Raw genomic sequence first — 21,894 nt, 5'->3', positions numbered from 1 at the left:
TCCACTCTGCAGTGTCAAACAGGTCAAGGATGATAATGTGATTGCCATGCTAGTGAAGCACACCTGTGAGTTTCATGTTATGTTGTTGATGTTGTCATGTTATTTAGCTTTGCTGCTCATTTTGATTGGATAGTAGGTGTGTTTATTGGTACATATCATATTAAGACCTGTGTAGCTAAAAATAGGACCACTTCAAGGTAGGGTTAAACATATCAACTCCAGTGAGTATGGTAACTTTGTTCTGCTGTCTGTGTTTATTTTAGGAGCATTTTGAGAGGCTGTGTTGTCGTCAGCGTGATGCGCTGTCTGCACAACTGCAGCCTAAAGGCTCTTTCCACAGGCGTTCGTTGAGTCAGTGAGTCACCACAGCCCCGACTGCAGCCGAGACCGGGCACATTTACATTCACAGCACATTCACATAATTCACATTTATAAAATACTTCTGTCTGGGGCTCTGGTTATGGTTTCTATACCTATGGCTGGCTTCAGGATTGATTCATAATGCTGCTTTTCAGGTCTCAACGTAATGGGACAAGCAAATATATAAACAATGGCTCTGTCAGACTGTACATGCTGACGTTTGGCTGGAACTTGGGGCATTGTTGTTCTGACATTTTAATTATCATGCCTTTAAAAAAATGGTGGAATTAGTTTGGTGGACTATTGAACTCACAAATGAGTACAGTCCTTCATAGCTTCTGTCAATGTCAACAGTGTGATGTCTTTATGGTGGTTGGTTGAGAGGAATTTCAGTGGCACAGTGACTGTCTACACATCATCACTACTTCTATGTTCTGTAGATAGAAAGCCTGGTGTAAAATGGCTGTTGCTCACCTCACATGCCATCCCTTATCTTTTATATCTATGGTGGCTATAAGACTTGTGTGTGTGTTTGTGTGTAAATGGGTGTGATTTCATTTCAACACTCTCAGCTCACACTAACATCATTTAGTTGCTGCTCTCTTGTCATCTTTGTTTAAGTCTTAATTGATTTCTCTTCTGGTCCAATATTGAGCCCAAAGGCCACTCTAAGAATAGGCCAATTAGCCTCTCCCACACTGCACCATTCTAGGTATTAGTAAGAGCGCTATGAATCACTGGCCCTGATTATCCACTGATGCGGTTTTAGTACGAGTGTGACTGTTAGATGGTAGTCTTTGCCGAGGCAGCAGCAACTGCCGAATGCACATTATTGCATTGTGTGGTTATGTTGCTTATTTTCATTTCTGCTTTTCAGAAAAAGAGCAGAATACAAAGATGGGTGTGCTACAGTACCTCATTGTTGGCCAGTTGAAACCATGGCTGCTTCCCGTAGGTGAAGATCTCCCAGAGGATGACACCGAAACTCCACACGTCGCTCTCTGTGGTGAACTTCCTATACATTATGCTCTCAGGGGGCATCCAGCGGATGGGCAGCATGGTGTGGCCTCCCACCTGTCAGAGAGAGAGCGATAGAGAGACAGAGAGATATGGAGGGAGAGAGGTAGAGAGATAGAGAGACAGAGGGAGAGAGAGAGAGAGAGAGAGAGAGAGAGAGAACAACAGATGTCAGCACAGTGTTATGGACCTGGGCTAACTGGATTTTAAACAACTGAAAAAGAAAACAATTGTACATGTCAAAGAAAATTACATATTCACCAAAAGGCATGCAGAAGACACATTTTGAATACTTCTAGATGGTCTTTTCTAGTTTATTTTATTTATTCATTTATTTATTTTAAAACTTGTATTTTTCTTATAAAATATTTGAGAAGAAGGGAAACCTACACAGCCCTGTAACACAGAAGATGAAGAAGAGTCAAATGAGGCTCAGCTGGGAGGAGGAAGAGAAGATGGAGCCAAGAGAGGGAAGGAAAAAGGATCCATTAAAGAAGTTTGACAGCTTCAAGCCATGCAGCAACATAAATGAAGTCTTCCCTTCAGCCTTCCCTTCCCACTGCCAGATATTAATCGATTAAAACAATGAGTCATTAATTATCTGTGCCCTCGTCTTTAACTCAACTGGATTGTTTCTAAATCTGTTTCCTAATCATGTCAATTACACTGTGTTAATCATATCCGTGGAAGGGTTGAACAAGAGTGACATTTCAATAGGGGATGTCTGATTATTGTTACTTTCAACTCTTAAGTGGTAGCTGCATATTAATTACAGAGCTCGTTAGCACTGAACTCACTATGGGTCAATGTATTGACTGAGCATGTGAATACAAAGTTAACATTACATTACATTCCCACATTGCTGATACTGTAGCTATAAAGGATCAGTCTACCATGTTTGCCATCGATAATAACAGATTATTATAGCATCAGTTTCCTTCAGGTAATTATGTATTGTTGGTTTATCTTTGTTAAATTTGGCCCACTGAACATTATAATAAGTTGTTCCGTTTTACATCTCCAATATACTCACCCCTTCCTTCTCCCCCTCCTCCTCCTCCTCCTCCTTGTCCGCCTGCTCTGCTTTTTTAAGATTTATGACGGTTTATTAATGAGATTATGGTAAAATGTCTGCTGGACCACGTCCCATAAAGCCTGTGTGAATATGGAACCCTAACGCCACTACCACACTCTACTGATCTTCTTCCAAGCTGAAAAGAGAAAAAGGCTGTTTCAAAAATCAAATGTATTCATGTTCAATCATATAAATGAACCACATCTAATTATAAATAAGGGGGATGCAGATTTCAAATGTGTGTCTGTACTGTGCAGAAAAGGGTATCCAATAGTAAAATGTGAAGCCAAAGCAGTTCTAAGAGTTTTAATACGTTCCAGGACTATTAGAGAAAGGGGTATTTGTCTATCATACAATACACACAATACAACCCTAATGTTCACTGTAACATCAACTTAAATTGTCTTACCTTGAAACTCCACCATTGCCATAGCTCTACCCTACTATCCCATCTCCTGATACAACCCCAGCTCTACCTCATTATCAATACTTGACAGGGAACATGTCAGAATGCCCGGGAAAGTACCTAAGACTTCTCCTACATACTACATTTGTAAGGGACTCTGAAGTGAATTGGTTTCCCTGCTGCAATGACCTGACACCCTTTCCATTCATTGACTTCTTTATGTGGACAGATTGTTCCTCACCAGACTAATGTTGTTGGCACTACATGAGTAGGTACACCGCTCCATAATGCAGGCTGGTGTCCAAAACATAGAGATAGTAGAACAGGAGGATGATACAAATTCACATATCCTTTTTAAAAACTTACCACCGTTCTATGATATTTGCATAATTCATAGAAGGACAGATCTGTGTTTGTTATGCTAGCTCGGTCTGTCTTATGGGACTGAGTCTGCTTCTCGGAGGCAGAGTATTTGTGAACTTGTTCATGTGTTTGTGTGTGTGTGCTGGGAGATTAAATGAATTGATTGAATTTCAATTAATCTTAATGGCTTCTCCCTGGCAAGAACCACCCTCAATTCAGTCTGGGGTTGAACGGCAGACCGTGGAAGCATATAAATCAGAGTGTGGGCTTCCCTTGGAGCAGAATTCAAACTGGCAAGGTGACAACAAAAACTCCACCACAATCTCAAAGCATAGCACAATTAGCATATAGTGAGACATTTAAATATTGCTAATAGACTGACGATAACATATGCATTGATTGAAGCAACCGTCAATACATTTTCAAAACTGTCCATCAATATTGTTGTTAGAGTCTAAAGGCAGATTAAGCATAATAACGCATCTGCTATATACCTTTCCTAACTTGGAACATTGTCATTGGATTATTGGATTAACATTGCAGCTTGCTAACAATGGCTGGTGAGGGGGTGAAATGTAATTACAGACCCAGTATAGTTAGTTATCCAGCAACCAGGTACTCAGTATTGATTATGTATAATAATACAATACAATAGAAAATGCATTCCTCTGTGATGTGATATCAAGTTGTCATTGTCCACTCCTTAGTTCACAAACACAGTGCCATACCTGCAGACTGAGAACCAACAGCTAATTTGGCATTGGGGAGCCCAGGCATCACTTTCATAATACAGATGGGGGCTGTCAGATATGCTGCCTGTGAGAACCCAGCTCAGACCGTGCTTTGCTTACTGTGTCATATCCCTGGAGGGCAGTTTTCTTGGTTGGTTCTCCTTGAGGAGAGGAGAGGAGCGGACATCAATATGTGACCAGTGTCAGGGAGATGTGTTCCTGGCTGCCACCCCGATTCATAATCACTCAACAAAAGGGAATGTGTCCAATGCAGTTACGACCTCCTAATCTCTCTGTCAGTGGACCATACACCAGGCCTGTTCTGGCAGAGATGCCCAGGCCTATAATGGCCAAGGCCCACAGTCCATTGCCAGACCACCATACCAATAGGGGGCAGTCCAGCAGTCCTGTTAGTAGTCTGATGGTGAATCAGACATCTCTCTCTCACAGGCTACTCCACTGATGACCATCTGTACCTGTATGCCTATGATGTTGAGATTTTCATACTATAACTTACTCGTGTTAGTATCTAAAAGGAGAAAAGCAACATGAAAGTTGTTGCAGTAAAGAGCAGAAGTGGTTGGAACAGTAATTACACAGTGAAAGTCAAGCAAAGTGCCTTAATTTACATCACTTCCTGGTCTCTTTGACACCTTATTGATACATGTATTTTACTGAGCTGTGTGTTGCAAAGAGAAATCAGCTATTAGAGGTACCACTTAGGAAAAGGAGCCTGCAGAATACATTAGGTGGGAGGAGACTCAATGGACTATTTGACATTTACTGCAAATGTAACATATTTTCCACAATGGCAATTATAGTCTGTATCTAGTGAAAATCTGATGTACCACAGTAATAATCCCTTTGTGATGCCAGCACAGCTTCAGCAAGTCCATTATCAACTGGGATAAGAGCTCTATATTCATTCTGGTCACCGTGTCTCAGAGACAACAAACAAAAGAATACAGCAAGAATGGTTCTGCCCTACACCTGACACATGTTTAATTATAGGGTCGTTCCACCAATTGAGTACCTTTTGGGTAGTGTAACTTGGTGAAGTTCACCTAATTTTAACATTCTGTCATAAAGAGCACACGTTCAACATAATAAACATGTTTTTCCTTCTCAAGAGGTTAAATAAAAAAAGGACCATAGTAAGTGTCTATTAAGTGCCAAATGAAGTAACACTGTTAACCGTAACAGGGTTGACGATTTAATCTTAAATCAGCCATAAATCCACTTGTGACAGGAGGAATAGAAGCTTGTTATGTACGGTGTCAATTGAATACAAGCTTCACAAAACATTTCTAGACTGTCTATCTATGTGTAACACCAGAAAATGGCCAAAAAGAGTAGGACCAGCTCACCTGCCTTTACATTATGATTAGACTACTATGATTTGACTATTTTTAATATGACTTTAGAAAGTCATATTAAAATTCCGATTTATAGAATTTTCCATGTGTTCTACATTAAAGGACACTTCACTTAATATAACAGACTTTTAAAATGAAATATTGGTGCACAAATTCTACTAAAATATCAAAGGGACGCAAAAGGCCCTCTATTCTTGGAACGACCCAATAGACATCATTATATTGAGCATGCATTACTTTTCTTGTACATTTCCTAGCGTTAGTAAAGGTAAAGAGTTCAGGCATCAATAAAGGAAAAGATAACACACAATCACGATGAATGGAGGCGAATGCAGGGTGAACACCACATCTTCCAGCCCACTGTGTCAAAACACCACCTGTTCACTAAAGCAAAAACACTGAGGTTGTCGCGAAAGAGATCTTTAGGTTAGCTTGATTATGAAGGTACTTACAAATACATGATTAATATGGAACAAATATTTTATTATGCAACATACATAGTGTAGGTGCTTACCCGGTAGTAATCCGTGCTGTAGATGTCCCTGGACATTCCAAAGTCACCAATCTTCACCAGCAGGCCGTTGCCCACCAGGCAGTTCCGGGTGGCTAAGTCACGGTGCACAAAGTGCTGGGAGGCCAGGTACATCATCCCCGCGGCGATCTGAGTGGCAATGTGCAGCATCTGAGACAGGCCCAGCTCCCCATTGGTCTGCAGCGACTGTCCGTCAACCAGGATCAAAGCATCAGGCCCATGAGCTCTGTGGATGGAGAAATAAGGGAGGGAGGGAGGGAGGGAGGGAGGGAGGGAGGGAGGGAGGGAGGGAGGGAGGGAGGGAGGGAGGGAGGGAGGGAGGGAGGGAGGGAGGGAGGGAGAATCTTATCTCAATCACCATATTCTTACTCCACATTACATTTTATAATGGATTTTAGCTCTGCATAGTATATGACAGTAGTATGTTCTTCAGTTGTAATGGATTGGACATGAGATTCATGGTGTTTTACATTCAAACTTTAATTGAGACAGGAACATGGGCCACATCATTACTGTACCAGGGCCACTAGGTGCAAAACCAACAAGAGCTCCTCTGTATTAATGAATGCAGAACAATTGAATGGAAATGCTATAACTGTCATGACATTTGCATGTATAAAGCCATCAGCAAGCAGCAGACGTCTACCTGCTCTGCCTCTGCTATTCAGCACCAATGTTCCCTGCCACTGCCAAGCATCCAGGGGCTCAATAACATCCAATCATAAAGGAGATCAGCTGTCTCATTTGAATTCTGAGTCCCAGTTTCCCTAGTCCGTGGAGGCTCAGTCAACAGACTGCCATTACACACAGCATTTTGTGGTTTTACACACATAACAGGTTATCTCTACTTAATCTACAGTGTAGCGAATAGGAAGTCAATGCTTCTGGTACTGGGTGACAGGTCTAGTGGAAAACAACAAAAACATTGTATTACCCCTCCTGTTTCTTGTACGCTACAACATTTCTCTGAGGGGAAGCCATCCATCAATCACAGCCTGATGCTTGCAGTGAAACCTGCAGGGTTGTGGCTGTTCTACTACACTACATGTAGAAATGATGAGGAAATAGACAGGAACTGGTTTCATCTTTGTAAATGATCACATATATTTCTGGCCAAAGGATTTATTGTATGACGTTAACTCTAATACTGAGGATAGTTATTCAGGTTAGCGTACTGTGGACCAGCACAGTACATCACTAGTGGGGTGCAGTCAGCCTGCCATTAATTGTTGAGTCTACAAACACTTGTGGTTGGTAAACAGGGGAGATGCTTCCACACACGTTTCAATTAAGCTGAGTAAACTTCCACAGTTCCAAAAACACATATAAAGTATGTTTCTCAGTTGACCGTTTTTATAACTCATAGGCTACACCAGACACATTTATAGACATAAGAGTTTAGCACGTCTTGCTTATCCCACACGTCACTGCTTTATTCAACTGAGTAAACTTAGCAATTCCAAACGGCACACATCAGAAAAGTCTGGGCTACAGCACCCAAAGACAGAACTGAGAAAGATTTGAGCACGTCATATTTATTCTACACACGTCACTGCTTTATTCAGCTGAGAAGTCTTTAACTTCCAACAACACTCACCAGAAAAGTCTTTCTCAGTTGGCAGCTTGCATTACTCCAAATACTAATTTACCGAAATTAGGAAGAACTGAGCATATCTTATTGTGCATCTTACTGGGCATTTAGTTGACAAAACATACCTGAGGAACTTATTGAGGTCTCCGTGCTTCATGTACTCAAAGACCATTATGAGGGGGTCTCCATCCACACACACACCGTAGAACTTGACAATGTGCTCATGCTGCAAGTTCGTCAATAGTTCCGCCTCCCTCTGGAAATCTTTTCTCGCTGCAAGGGTGGGGTCCTTCAGCGTCTGAGAAAATACAAGGGTGGAGTCCTTCAGGGTCTGAGGAGTACAAGGGTTTCTTTTAACTGCTTAGCAAAGTACGATACTGTTGCAACAACTTTATTAGACTGTGGAAATAGAGAGGAAAAGTGATATAGACCTTAGACCTTAGAAAATTGACCTTAGACATTGTCACTAGCCGACTACAATACCGTATTCTACAATTGCACCTAAGACACTACTGCTGCCCTATGTACATAGAGTCATTGAACACAGGAAAAAATTATGTTTACATACTGTTTTACCCACTTTATCTGTATATGCTGTATTCGAGTCATGGTTCATCCTATATAACTACTGCTGTACATCTTTGCTATTCATATAGTGTCCATACATTCTATACACACCATTATATACAGTTGAAGTCGGAAGTTAACATACACCTTAGATAAATACATTTAAACTCAGTCTTTCACAATTCCTGACATTTAATCCTAGTAAAAAATCCCTGTCTTAGGTCAGTTAAGATCACCACTTTATTTTAACAATGTGAAATGTCAGAATAATAGTAGAGAGAATGATTCATTTTATTTCTTTCATCACATTCCCAGTGGGTCAGAAGTTGACATACACTCAATTAGTATTTGGTAGGATTGCCTTTAAATTGTTTAACTTGAGTCAAACGTTTCAGGTAGCCTTCCACAAGCTTCCCACAATAAGTTGGGTGAATTTTGGCCCATTCCTCCTGACAGAGCTGGTGTAACTGAGTCAGGTTTGTAGGCCTCCTTGCTCGCACACCCTTTTTCCAGTTCTGCCCACAAATGTTCTATAGGATTGAGGTTAGGGCTTTGTGATGGCCACTCCATTACCTTGACTTTGTTGTCCTTAATGCCATTTTGCAACAACTTTGGAAGGATGCTTGGGGTCATTGTCCAGTTGGAAGACCCATTTGTGACCAAGCTTTAACTTCCTGACTGATGTCTTGAGATGTTACTTCAATATATCCACATAATTTTCCTCCCTCATGATGCCATCTATTTTGTGAAGTGCACCAGTCCCTCTTGCAGCAAAGCACCCCCACAACATGATGCTGCAACCCCCGTGCTTCATGGTTGGGATGGTGTTCAGCATCCCTCTTTTTCCTCCAAACATAACGATGGTCATTATGGCAAAGCAGTTGTATTTTTGTTTCATCAGACCAGAGGACATTTCTCCAAAAAGTACAATCTTTGTCCCCATGTGCAGTTGCAAACCATAGTCTGGCTTTCTTATGGCGGCTTCTTCCTTGCTTAGCGGCCTTTCAGGTTATGTCAATATAGGACTTATTTAACTGTGGACATTGATACTTTTGTACCTGTTTCCTCCAGCATCTTCACAAGGTCCTTTGCTGTGGTTCTGGGATTGATTTGCACTTTTCGAAGTACATTCATCTCTAGGAGACAGAACGCATCTCCTTCCTGATCGGTATGACGGCTGCGTGATCCCATCGTGTTTATACTTGTGTACTATTGTTTGTACAGATGAATGTGGTACCTTCAGGCATTTGGAAATTGCTCCCAAGGATGAACAAGATCGGTGGAGGTCAACAATTTTTTCCTGAGGTCTTCGCTGATTTCTTTTGATTTTCCCATGATGTCAAGCAAAGAGGCACTGAGTTTGAAGATAGGCCTTGAAATACATCCACAGGTACACCTCCAATTGACTCAAATTATGTCAATTAGCCTATCAGAAGCTAATAAAGCCATGACATAATTATCTGGAATTTTCAAAGCTGTATAAAGGCAGTGAACTTAGTGTATGTAAAGTTCTGTCTCACTGAAATTGTGATACAGTGAATTATAAGTGAAGTAATCTGTCTTTAAACAATTGTTGGAAAAATTACTTGTGTCATGCACAAAGTAGATGCCCTAACCAACTTGCCAAAACTAAAGTTTGTAAACAAGAAATTTGTGGAGTGGGTGGAAAACGTGTTTTAATGACTCCAACCTAAGTGTATGTAAACTTCCGACTTCAACTGTATATACAGTATATTGAGTATATAAACACATACATACATATTTTTTTATTTTATTTTTTAATTTCACTTTTATTTAACCAGGTAGGCCAGTTGAGAACAAGTTCTCATTTACAACTGCGACCTGGCCAAGAATAAAGCAAAGCAGTTCGACACATACAACAACACAGAGTTACACATGGAATAAACAAAACATACAGTCAATAATACAGTAGAAAAAGTTTAGATACAGTGTGTGCAAATGAGGTAAGATTTACAATATACCAATTAAACACTGGAGTGATTGATGTGCAGAAGATAAATGTGCAAGTAGAGATACTGGGGTGAAAAGGAGCAAGATAAATAAATAAATACAGTTTGGGGATGAGGAAGTTGGATGGGCTATGTACAGGTGCAGTGATCTGTGAGCTGCTCTGACAGCTGGTGCTTAAAGCTAGTGAGGGAGATATGAGTCTCCAGCTTCAGTGATTTTTGCAGTTCGTTCCAGTCATTGGCAGCAGAGAACTGGAAGGAAAGGTGGCCAAAGGAGGAATTGGCTTTGGGTGTGACCAGTGAGATATACCTGCTGGAGCGCATGCTATGAGTGGGTGCTGCTATGGTGACCAGTGAGCTGAGATAAGGCGGGGCTTTACCTAGCAGAGACTTGTAGATGACCTGGAGCCAGTGGGTTTGGCAACGAGTATGAAGCGAGGGCCAGCCAATGAGAGCGTACAGGTCGCAATGGTGGGTCGCCGAAGTCGAGGATCGGTAGGATGGTCAGTTTTACGAGGGTATGTTTGGCAGCATGAGTGAAGGATGCTTTGTTGCGAAATAGGAAGCTGATTCTAGATTTAATTTTGGATTGGAGATGCTTAATGTGAGTCTGGAAGGAGAGTTTACAGTCTAACCAGACACCTAGTTATTTGTAGTTGTCCACATATTCTAAGTCAGAACAGTCCAGAGTAGTGATGCTGGACAGGCGGGCAAGTGCGGGCAGCGATAGGGTTGAAGAGCATGCATTTAGGTTTACTTGCATTTAAGAGCAGTTGGAGGCCACGGAAGGAGAGTTGTATGGCATTGAAGCTCGTCTGGAGGTTAGTTAACCTCTTGACGGTTGCCTAGGATAGGGGGCGCCACAGCGCATTTTGAAAATAATTCGTGCCCATTTTAAACGGCCTACTACTCAAACTCAGAAGCTAGGATATGCATATAATTAATACTTGTGGATAGAAAACACCCTAAAGTTTCTAAAACTGTTTGAATGGTGTCTGTGAGTATAACAGAACTCATATGGCAGTCAAAACCCCGAGACAGATGGAAACAGGAAGTGGAATTCTGAATTGCGAACTCAACTTCATCACGTTGCCTATTAATCACACCGTGAGCTATGGTTCATTGAGCACTTCCTATTGCTTCCACTAGATGTCCCCAGTCTTTACAAAGTGATTTGAGACTCCTACTGTGAAAACTGACAGAATGACACGCTATGGAACATGGTCACACGGAGAGGGCCATCACCATTATGACGCCGGTGCCCCTGGTTACCCTCCCCTTTCGAAACGTTTTGAAAGACAATGCAATCATCCTCCTTGAATCTTATTGGCTCTCTTGTTGAAAAACGCCCTGAAGATTTATGTTATACAACATTTGACATGTTTGAACGAACCTAAATGGGAAAAAAATGCATTTTCTCGAAATGGCTGTCCCGTGGCCGACGGAGCATTTGGATCAGCCTTCAGACGCGCTAACAAGAAAAAGCTCTTGGAACATAAAGGAGTCGTTTTTTTGAACGAAAATACATTTGTTGTGGACCTGGGATTCCTGGAAGTGCTTTCTGATGAAGACAACCAAAGGTAAGGGATTATTGACAATAGTATACAAGACTAGATGTGATATGCGATTGTTCCAAGATGGCGCTGACCTGTAACGTTAGCCTATTTTTCAGAGTATCGCATCCCCTTTCATCGCAAAGTATGATTACCCAGTAAAGTTAATTTTAAATCTGGCATTACAGGTGCTTTCAAGAGATATTCATCTATAAATCTTAGAATGACTATATTACATTTTAAAAATGTTTTCGAATAGTAATTTAGTAAATTGTAGCTCTGTTTCATTGGGTGCATTTGAGGGAAAATAGTTAGTCAACGTTACGCACCGATGTAAAATGCTGTTTTTATATATAAATATTAACTTTATCGAACAAAATAATGCATGTATTGTGTAACATGATGTCCTAGGTGTGTCATCTGATGAAGATTGTCAAAGGTTAGTGCTGCATTTAGCTGTTTTTTGGTTATTTGTGATGTATGTGGTTGGTCGGAAAATGGCTATGTGGCTACTTTTACGATATACTCCTCTAACATAATCTAATGTTTTGCTTTTGCTGTAAAGCCTTTTTGAAATCGGACAACGTGGTTTGATTCAGGAGAGGTGTATCTATAAAACGATATAATTAGAAAAAAAAATGAAAAAAAATATATATTACATTTTGTTATGCTAATGGCGATATGATTTTTCGCTGGATGTCCGTCCCGAGGCCGCACAGGGGTTAACACAGTGTCCAAAGCAGGGCCAAAAGTATACAGAATGGTGTCGTCTGCATAGAGGTGGATCAGAGAATCACCAGCAGCAAGAGCGACATCATTGATGTATACAGAGAAGAGAGTCGGCCTGAGAATTGAACCCTGTGGCACACCCATAGAGACTGCCAGAGGTCCAGACAACAGGCCCTTCGATTTGACACACTGAACTCTAGCAGAGAAGTAGTTGGTAAACCAGGCGAGGCAGTCATTTGAGAAACCAAGGCTGTTGAGTCTGCCGATAAGAATGTGGTGATTGACAGAGTCGAAAGCCTTGGTTAGGTCGATGAATACGGCTGCAAAGTAATCTCTCTTATCGATGGCGGTTAAGATATTGTTTAGGACCTTGAGCGTAGCTGAGGTGCACCTATGACCAGCTCTGAAACCAGATTGCATAGCGGAGAAGGTACGGTGGGATTCGAAATGTTCAATAATCTGTTTGTTAACTTGGCTTTCGAAGACCTTAGAAAGGCAGGGTAGGATATATATAGGTCTGTAGCAGTTTGGGTCTAGAGTGTCTCGCGGCAGCTTTACAATCTTTGGGATTCTCAGACGATATGAAAGAGAGGTTGAACAGGCTAGTAATAGGGGTTGCAACAATTTCGGCAGTTAATTTTAGAAAGAGAGGTTCCCGATTGTCTAGCCCGGCTGATTTGTAGGGGTCTAGATTTTGCAGCTCTTTATTAAGAAGATCAGCTATCTGGATTTGGGTGAAGGAGAAATGGGGGGCTTGGGCGAGTTTCTGTGGGGCGTGCTGACCGGGGTAGGTGTAGCCAGGTGGAAAGCATGGCCATCCGTAGAAAAATGCTTATTGAAATTCTCAAATATAGTGGATTTATCGGTGGTGACAGTGTTTCCTAGCCTCAGTGCAGTGGGCAGCTGGGAGTAGCTGGGAGGAGGTGCTCTTATTCTCCATGGACTTTACAGTGTCCCAGAACTTTTTTGAGTTTGTGCTACAGGATGCAAATTTTTGTTTGAAAAAGCTAGCCTTAGCTTTTCTAACTGGCTGTGAATTTTGGTTCCTAACTTCCCTGAAAAGTTGCATATCACGGGGGCTATTCGATGCTAATGCAGTACGCCACAGGATGTTTTTGTGCTGGTCAAGGACAGTCAGGTCTGGAGTGAACCAAGGGCTATATCTGTTCCTGGTTAAATTTTCTTTGAATGGAGCGTGCTTATTTAAGATGGTGAGGAAGGCATTTTTAAAGAATAACCAGGCATCCTCTACTGACGGGATGAGGTCAATATCATTCCAGGATACCCCGGCCAGGTTGATTAGAAAGGACTGCTCGCTGAAGTGTTTCAGGGAGCATTTGACAGTGATGTGGGGTGGTCGTTTGACCGCAGTCCCATTATGGATGCAGGCAATGAGGCAGTGATATAGACACATTACATGACCAAAAGTATGTGTACATCAGCTTGTCGAACATCTCATTCAAAAATCATTAATATGGAGGTGGTCCCCCCTTTGCTGCTATAACAGCCTCCACTCTTCTGGGAAGGCTTTCCATTAGATGTTGGAACATTGCTGCCGGGACTTGCTTCCATTCAGCCACAAGAGCATTAGTGATGTTGGGGATTAGGCCTGGTTCGCAGTCGGCGTTCCAATTCATCCCTTCACTGGAACTAAGGGGGCTAGCCCGAACCACGAAAAACAGCCCCAGACCAATATTCCTCCTCCACCAAACTTTACAGTCGGCACTATGTATTCGGGTAGGTAGCATTCTTCTGGCATCTGCCAACCCCAGATTCATCGGACTGCCAGATGGTGTAGCATGATTCATCACTCCAGAGAACACGTTTCCACTGCTGCAGAGAGGAGACCTACACATCACTCCAGCCGACACTTGGCATTGCGCATGGTGTTCCCATTTCATGAAGCTCCCAACGAATAGTCATTGTGCTGACGTTGTTTGCAGAGTCAGTTTGGAACTCGGTACTGAATGGTACAATCGAGAACAGATGTTTTTTACACGCTTCAACACTCAGGGGTCCGGTTCTATGAGCTTGTGTGGCCTACCACTTTGTGGCTGAGCAGTTGTTGCTGCTAGAGATTTCCACTTCACAATAACATCACATACAGTTGACCGGGGCAGCTCCAGCAGGGCACAAATTTGACGAACTAACTATATAAAAATATACAGTACCAGTCAAAAGTTTGGACACACCTACTCATTCAAGGGTTTTTCTTAATTTGTACAATTTTCTACATTGTAGAATAATAGCAAAGAGATCAAAACTATGAAATAACACATATGGAATCATGTAGTAACCAAAAAAGAGTTAAACAAATGAAAATATATTTTATAATTGAGATTCTTCAAAGTAGCCACCCTTTCTTTGCCTTGATGACAGCTTTGCACACTCTTGGCATTCTCTCAACAAGCTTCACCTGGAATGCTTTTCCAACCGTCTTGAAGGAGTTCCCATATGCTGAGCACTTGTTGGCTGCTTTTCCTTCACTCTGCGGTCAAACTCATTCCAAACCATGTCAATTGGGTTGAGGTCGGGTGATTATGGAGGCCAGGTCATCTGATGCAATACTCCATCACTCTCCTTCTTGGTTACATAGCCATTACACAGCCTGGAGGTGTGTTGAGTCATTGTCCTGTTGAAAAATAAATTATAGTCCAACTAAGCACAAACCAGATGGGATGTCGTATTGCTGCAGCCATGCTGGTTAAGTATGCCTTGAATTCTAAATAAGTCAGAGACCCCCACACCATCACACCTCCTCTTTTATGCTTCACGGTGGGAACCACACATGCAGAGATCATCCGTTCACCTACTCTACGTCTCACAAAGACACAGCGGTTGGAACCAAAAATCTCAAATTTGGACTCATCAGACCATAATATAGATTTCCACCAGTCTAATGTCCATTGCTCGTGTTTCTTGGCCCAAACAAGTATCTTCTTATTATTGGTGTCCTTTAGTTGTGGTTTCTTTGCAGCAAATCGACCATGAAGGCCTGATTCACGCAGTCTCCTCTGAACAGTTGATGTTGAGATGTGTCTGTTACTTGAACTCTGTGAAGCATTTATTTGGGCTGCAATTTCTGAGGCTGGTAATTTTAATGAACTTGTTCTCTGAAGCAGAGGTAACTCTGGGTCTTCCTTTCCTGTGGCGGTCCCCATGAGAGCCAGTTTCATCATAGCGCTTGATGGTTTTTGCGACTGCACTTGAACAAACTTTAAAAGTTATTGACATTTTCCGTATAGACTGACCTTCATGTCTTAAAGTAATGATGGACTGTCATTTCTCTTTGCTTATTTGAGCTCTTCTTGCCATAATATGGACTTGGTCTTTTACCAAATAGGGCTATCTTCTGTATACCCCCCCCCCTACCTTGTCACAACACAAGGCACACCTGTCAATTGAAATGCATTCCAGGTGACTACCTCATGAAGCTGGTTGAGAGGATGCGAAGAGTGTGCAAAGCTGTCATCAAGGCAAACTTTTTACTGGTACTGTATTTATACACTGTATATTCCAGATTATGACACTGCTCGTTCTGATATTGCTCGCTCTGGTATTTATTTTTCATTGGGGGGGGGATTATGTGTGTATTGTTTTGTATTGCTAGATATTACTGCACCTTTGGAGCTAGAAACATACGGTGCAGTCGGAAAATATTCAGACCCCTTGACTTTTTCCACATTTTGTTACAGCCTTATTCTAAAATGGATTTAAAACAAAATGTTCCTCATGAATCTACACACAATACTCCATAATGACAAAGTGAAAACTAGTTTAATAAATTTTTGCACATTTATACAATTTTATTTTACAGAAATACCTTATTTACATAAGTATTCCGACCTTTTGCTATAAGACTTGAAATTGAGCTCAGGTGCATCCTGTTTCCATTGACCATCTTTGATATGTTTTTACAACTTGATTGGAGTCCACCTGTGGTAAATTCAATTGATTGGACATGGTTTGGAAAGGCACACACCTGTCTATACAAGGTCCCACAGTTGACAGTGCATGTCAGAGCAAAAACCATGCCATGTGTACAAAGGAATTGTCCATAGAGCTCCGAGACAGGATTGTGTCGAGGCACAGATCTGGGGAAGGGTACCAAAAATATCTGCAGCATTGAATGTCCCAAAGAACACAGTGGCCTCCATCATTCTTAAATGGAAGGCACCTAAAGACTCTCAGACCTGATGAAACCAAGATTGAACTCTTTGGCCTGAATGCCAAGTGTCACGTCTGGAGGAAATCTGGCACCATCATTACGGTGAAGCATGGTGGTGGCATCATCATGCTGTGGGGATGTTTTTCAGCGGCAGTGACTGGGAGACTCGTCAGGATGAACAGAGGAAAGTACAGGGAAAGATGAACGGAGGTACAGAGAGATCCTTGATGAAAACCTGCTCTAGAGTGCTCAGGACCTCAGACTGGGGCGAAGGATCACCTTCCAACAGGACAACAACCCTAAGCACACAGCCAAGACAACGCAGGAGTGGCTTCGGGACAAGTCTCTGAATATCCTTGAGTGGCCCAGCCAGAGCCCGGACTTGAACCCGATCTAACATATCTGGAGAGACCTGAAAATGGCTGTGCAGTGACACTCCCCATCCAACCTGAGAGCTTGAGAGGATCTGCTCAGAAGAATGGATGAAACTCTGCAAATACAGGTGTGCCAAGCTTGTAGCGTCATACCAGAGAAGACTTGAGGCTGTAATCGCTGCCAGAGGTGCTTCAACAAAGTACTGAGTAAAGGATCTGAATACTTACGCAAATGGGATATTTTTATTTATTTTTCAGCTTTGTCGTTATGGGGTATTGTGCATAGATTGATGAGAAAAAAATACCAATTTAATCAATTTTTTAAATAAGGCTTCAACCTAACAAAATGTGGAAAAGGTCAAGGGGTACTTTCCGAAAGCACTGTAAGCATTTCGCTGCACGTCTGATAACACCTGAAAATCTGTGTACGCTATCAATAAACTTTGATTTAATTTTATTTATCTGCTAAATGTGGAAAATATGTGGAAAATATTTGATAACCGAGTTATATTTATGAAAGAAACTGAAAATATAAATGTTTTATTTTGGGCTTCCTAACAATGAGCCATAGATAAACACTAACACCCAAACACACACACACACAATAACCTGGTTGGTGCGAATAGAACAGAGACCGGGTAATAAACAGAGCAGGGGAGGTAAAGCACTGTAATCTTCTAATTTAAGGAGCAGAACATGAAATAAACTTTTCTCTGACAGGTTGTCACAATGACCCAGCAAACCTCATGGCTTTACAGAAGCAGATCATTTAGTAATTTACTTCATTATGTGTCCCATATACATAGTCTGACATTTCATTATAGAGCTGTGATAAGAGACGTGCGTGCCTCACCAGATCTAGACGTTGTGGTTGCCTACCATATTGGCTCAGAGTTCTGGTATCATTATTGACAAGCTTAACACCCTTCCTAAATTCCCACCTATGAAATATTTGGCATTTACACTCAATGTCTTGTCTCTTTCTGATCCACCATACATTAACAGGTAGGATTAGTTCCTTATTGTGTCTAGGATGACTGGCAAGCAGTAATTTCTGGGTGCGTTTCCATTAAAAAACAATATATTTTGTTGCTGTATTGTAAACTAAAGTTCGAAAACAGAATTCATGTTTTCCGGAGATTTGACAATACAATCCTCCACTTACGTGAAAGTCCACAACAACACCACAGCTAAAACATAATAATTCATAGAATTCTTAACACACTATTAATTGCATATAATTAACCTTGCCTTACTGTATTCTATTATTTGACAGACAGTTAAATGTAGGCAATATACTGTATATTGGCGATATATGATTCAACAATGATAGATATCTGAATGATGAATCACAATGATTTGCTAATGTTTTATTCAATTTGAATTCCCTTATATCACAAATGCAGAGGGGAATTAGAATGGATGGCAGTGCCCATGGACAGATGGCAAGGCATCTATCCCTATCATCCTGGATGCTTTATGACCCCTGTGCTGTAGTGGAGTGCTGTGTCCTCAGAGTCCACCTGCATATACAGGACATACTAGAGAGCCGACACATAGACTAAACAGCTTTACTGGTAGTCTCCGAGACTTGTTGACCTACACATATATAGTCTGACATTCCATTATAACCTAGATATAACTTAAAATGAAATATAAGTAGCTATGTACCTGTGGTGCTTACGTTGCAATCTTACCTAACATGAAATACAAGCTACATTGTTAAAAAACAACAGCATACACGCCTTTATATTTGTGCGGAATCTATTTCAATAGGATCCACTCTGGTGACTGGGGATGTGAAGAAAAGAATGAAAGAAAAAGCAAGACAAAAGAAAGCCAGCTCAGTGTTGCCTCCATTACTCTTAATCAAAGCATATGTGGAGTAGAACAGTTTGGGAGATGATCTAACATCCCTCACAGACAGCCTTATTTCTCCTGCTGCAGTCTGTCTCTGTAAGGTCGGCCTCTTTCCCCTGCCTCTGCACTGCGGCTCCCTCCCTCTCGCTACATACTATCATGGCTAACATCATTCCATGGATGAGCGCATTGATGAAGAGTGGTGGTGACAAGAGGGAAACAGTGATGAATGTGCCCCTTGTCTCCAACCATCATAGCGTGACCCCTCCTCCAGCAGCTTAGTTTACCTTTCTATGACCTTTGAACTTTAATATCCTCAACTGTGTCATGTTAGAGGTGAAATTTGCATTTTAACCCTGAGGTTACAATCGTAATCTTTACGTGAAATGTAATAAATCAAGCGAAACAATTACTGACAGCCACTTCACATTTCAAGGAGATTAAAGGATGGATATGACACAGTGATGTTATGTGACCAGCTACCAATATCTTATGATTTTAACAGGAAAAAATACATTGTTTGAGAATACTGTATCTCTTTTTGCACTAACAATTAAGTACATTTCCGTGAATGTTTGACCTGGTTCCTCCTCTGACAGCCAACCCAACTGTTGTCTACATATGGGTTTCACCTTGCTGTGAAAGGAACTCTCTCTGCCAGTCTCACTCAAAACCAACCATTCACATTATGCAGGCCCACACCAGCCACACCACCTCCACAGTATTCACCTTGCCTTCTCCTATTGTCCACAATACTGAGTCGATTCCAGACAACTTTGTGAGATGCCATTCACAGGTTTATAGACGAATAAGCAAACTCAAAGCAATGTTTGGAGGGGATAAGTGAATAGAAAAGTGCCTGTAATCCTAGATTCAGATCATTTAGGCAAGAAAAAACATCACCCAGATAGGCCAGTTGTGTGAGAAACTCGTCATCATGCAAGCGGTCAGACAAGTGAAAATTATGGTCAGTAAAGAAAACTTTAAGCTTGTCTCTCAATTCAAAAACATTTGTCAATACTTTGCCCCTTGATAGCCAGCGCACTTCTGTATGTTGTAAAAGTGTTACATGGTCGCTGCCCATATCATTGCATAGTGCAGAAAATACACGAGAGTTCAGGGGCCTTGCCTTAACAAAGTTAACCATTTTCACTGTAGTGTCCAAAATGTCTTTCAAGCTGTCAGGCATTCCCTTGGCAGCAAGAGCCTCTCGGTGGATGCTGCAGCGTACCCAAGTGGTGTCGGTAGCAACAGCTTGCACGGGTGTTACCACTCCACTGTGTCTCCCTGTCATGGCTTTTGCGCCATCAGTACAGATACCAACATGAGCAGCAGCTACGTTTGGCTACATATGGACCGTTAGTGGAATTCCCGCGAGAGAGTAATGGTTAATGTGATTGGATGTTAATTATTTGACTAGGCTACCTGTATTTGACATTGGGTTGTTATTTCGCTGAACACTAGATGGTTTCATTTTATTTTTGGCAGTGAAACGAGGCTACTCAGGCGAGAAAAAAACCTCACCCAAATGTATAGCCCCATTGGAAAATATAAATGGACTGTTCGAAAATGTGAAGATTTTTATTTGATTTTTAAAATGTGAATCACAATTTTATTTGGCGTACCCCTTACGGCATTGCGCTTACCCATACCCCAGTATGGGAACACCTGATATATAGACAGAGCAGTGTTGGTGGTTTTAGTTTAAATTTAGCTTATGTCTCTTGAGATTGTATTGACCTCAACATAATTTAAGCAATATCAGTTTACCATTATTTAGTTATGGCTATCTTGAGGTTTAAATTTAATTTCAAGATCAATCCCTGAGAAAATGATCCTAATTCAATATTTGGTCGATTAAGTTAATTGTTCAGTGCTGGTCAATGATACAGATGCTGAAATATTGAAACTGCTCTTCTTCAGTTTACAAATGGTTTCTGTCTAAAAAGTGTCAACAGTGCACTTGGCAGATTGATTAAATGTCCAATGCAGCCATTTTTATCTCAATATCAAATCAATTCTGGGTAACAATTACGTACCTTAGTGTGATTGTTTTCAATTAAAATAGTCAAAAAGAAACAAAAAGTGCTTCTTAGCAAAGAGCAATTTCTCAAGCAAGAATTTTGCTAGTTCTGTCTGGGAGTGGTCTGAGTGGGGAGGGGAAAACTGAAAACTATCTGTTATTGGCAGAGAGGTTTGGAACTATCTTTCTTATTGGCCTATTATCTAATTTACCGCCTGGTGATGTTACTCCATCCCACCAAAAACTGGCTGAAATGTCTGCCGATCTTTTCAAACAGCTCTTACACTATAAGGGCATTATCATCATTTTCACAATGTCACAGTATTATTCCAACCTCATAGGGTGGAAAATAATACACAGAAAAATGTGAGTTTTTCACTGCACTGGCCTTTAAAATGGATGTCATTGTAAACAGGTGTCTGCATCAACTAGGGCTGAAATAACACAATCCCAACAGACCTGATTAACCTTGAAGCTGTGAAAATCTATACCCTTGTAATAATGGGTTGAAAATGCGCGAACAAACATAATAGCTACACAAGCTGTTTGGTGGCTACCACCTCAATTATGCCCCAACTGCAATCCAGGAGGACTACTCTAAAGTCACATAAATATTGATCGCTGAACATTTAACGCCTCCAATCTCTCGGTGTACCATTGTAACAAGGTACACCATATGGCCCTGGTTGAATGACAGATCTTACTGCTGCCATCAAACCCACTGAGACCTATTTAGGATCAGGAAATCTATGATCACCCTTTAGCCCCACTAACAAACAGCTATATTTTAACATGCCTCCTATGACAGCCACATTTATGTTCTTAAAAAGCTAAGGGAATCACTGAATAAGTCAGAGGTCATATTTCTAAAAGACCCTGACAAAATGCCATTCATTTGATCAATATGCTTGGCTCAGAGGATTAAAAAAAAAAACTAAATAACAGACATTTTGGTTAATCGCTCAGCACTAGTGTGTGTGTGTGTGTGTGTGTGTGTGTGTGTGTGTGTGTGTGTGTGTGTGTGTGTGTGTGTGTGTGTTGTGAAGGGGCGAACCCAGATGGTTAATGCCCACCAGTTGTACATAATGCTCAAAGTTGTTTGTCTGTTCTGCAGTTAATGCTACGGTTCATGAGCCGTTTATTTCATATTGAGCAACATTGAGGTCAATTCCAACAGTGAAGCTATAGCTAAAAGTGGC

At 41.3% G+C, this 21,894-nt stretch overlaps 1 protein-coding gene across 5 annotated transcripts in view; it reads right to left on the bottom strand.

Moving 5' to 3' along the window:
- Positions 1-21,894, bottom strand: part of LOC106573628 (NT-3 growth factor receptor) — a 289,969-nt gene that overhangs the window by 5,599 nt on the left and 262,476 nt on the right. For 2 of the 5 annotated variants that reach the window (XM_014148855.2, XM_045697214.1), the window contains 3 exons: positions 7,577-7,749; positions 5,843-6,086; positions 1,276-1,434 (listed from right to left, as the gene is read on the bottom strand). In XM_014148855.2, the coding sequence (XP_014004330.1) occupies positions 1,276-1,434; positions 5,843-6,086; positions 7,577-7,749 (576 nt within the window). Of the gene's footprint in view, positions 1-1,275; positions 1,435-1,767; positions 1,774-5,842; positions 6,087-7,576; positions 7,783-21,894 lie in introns of all 5 variants that reach the window. The other 3 variants (XM_014148851.2, XM_014148854.2, XM_014148852.2) reach the window with 3 other exon arrangements.

Source organism: Salmo salar, chromosome ssa16 (assembly GCF_905237065.1).
Source record: "Salmo salar chromosome ssa16, Ssal_v3.1, whole genome shotgun sequence".
Classification (NCBI taxonomy): domain Eukaryota; kingdom Metazoa; phylum Chordata; class Actinopteri; order Salmoniformes; family Salmonidae; genus Salmo; species Salmo salar.
The sequence above is the reverse complement of the archived record's forward strand: the minus strand, read 5'-3'. Positions and strand labels throughout refer to the sequence as shown.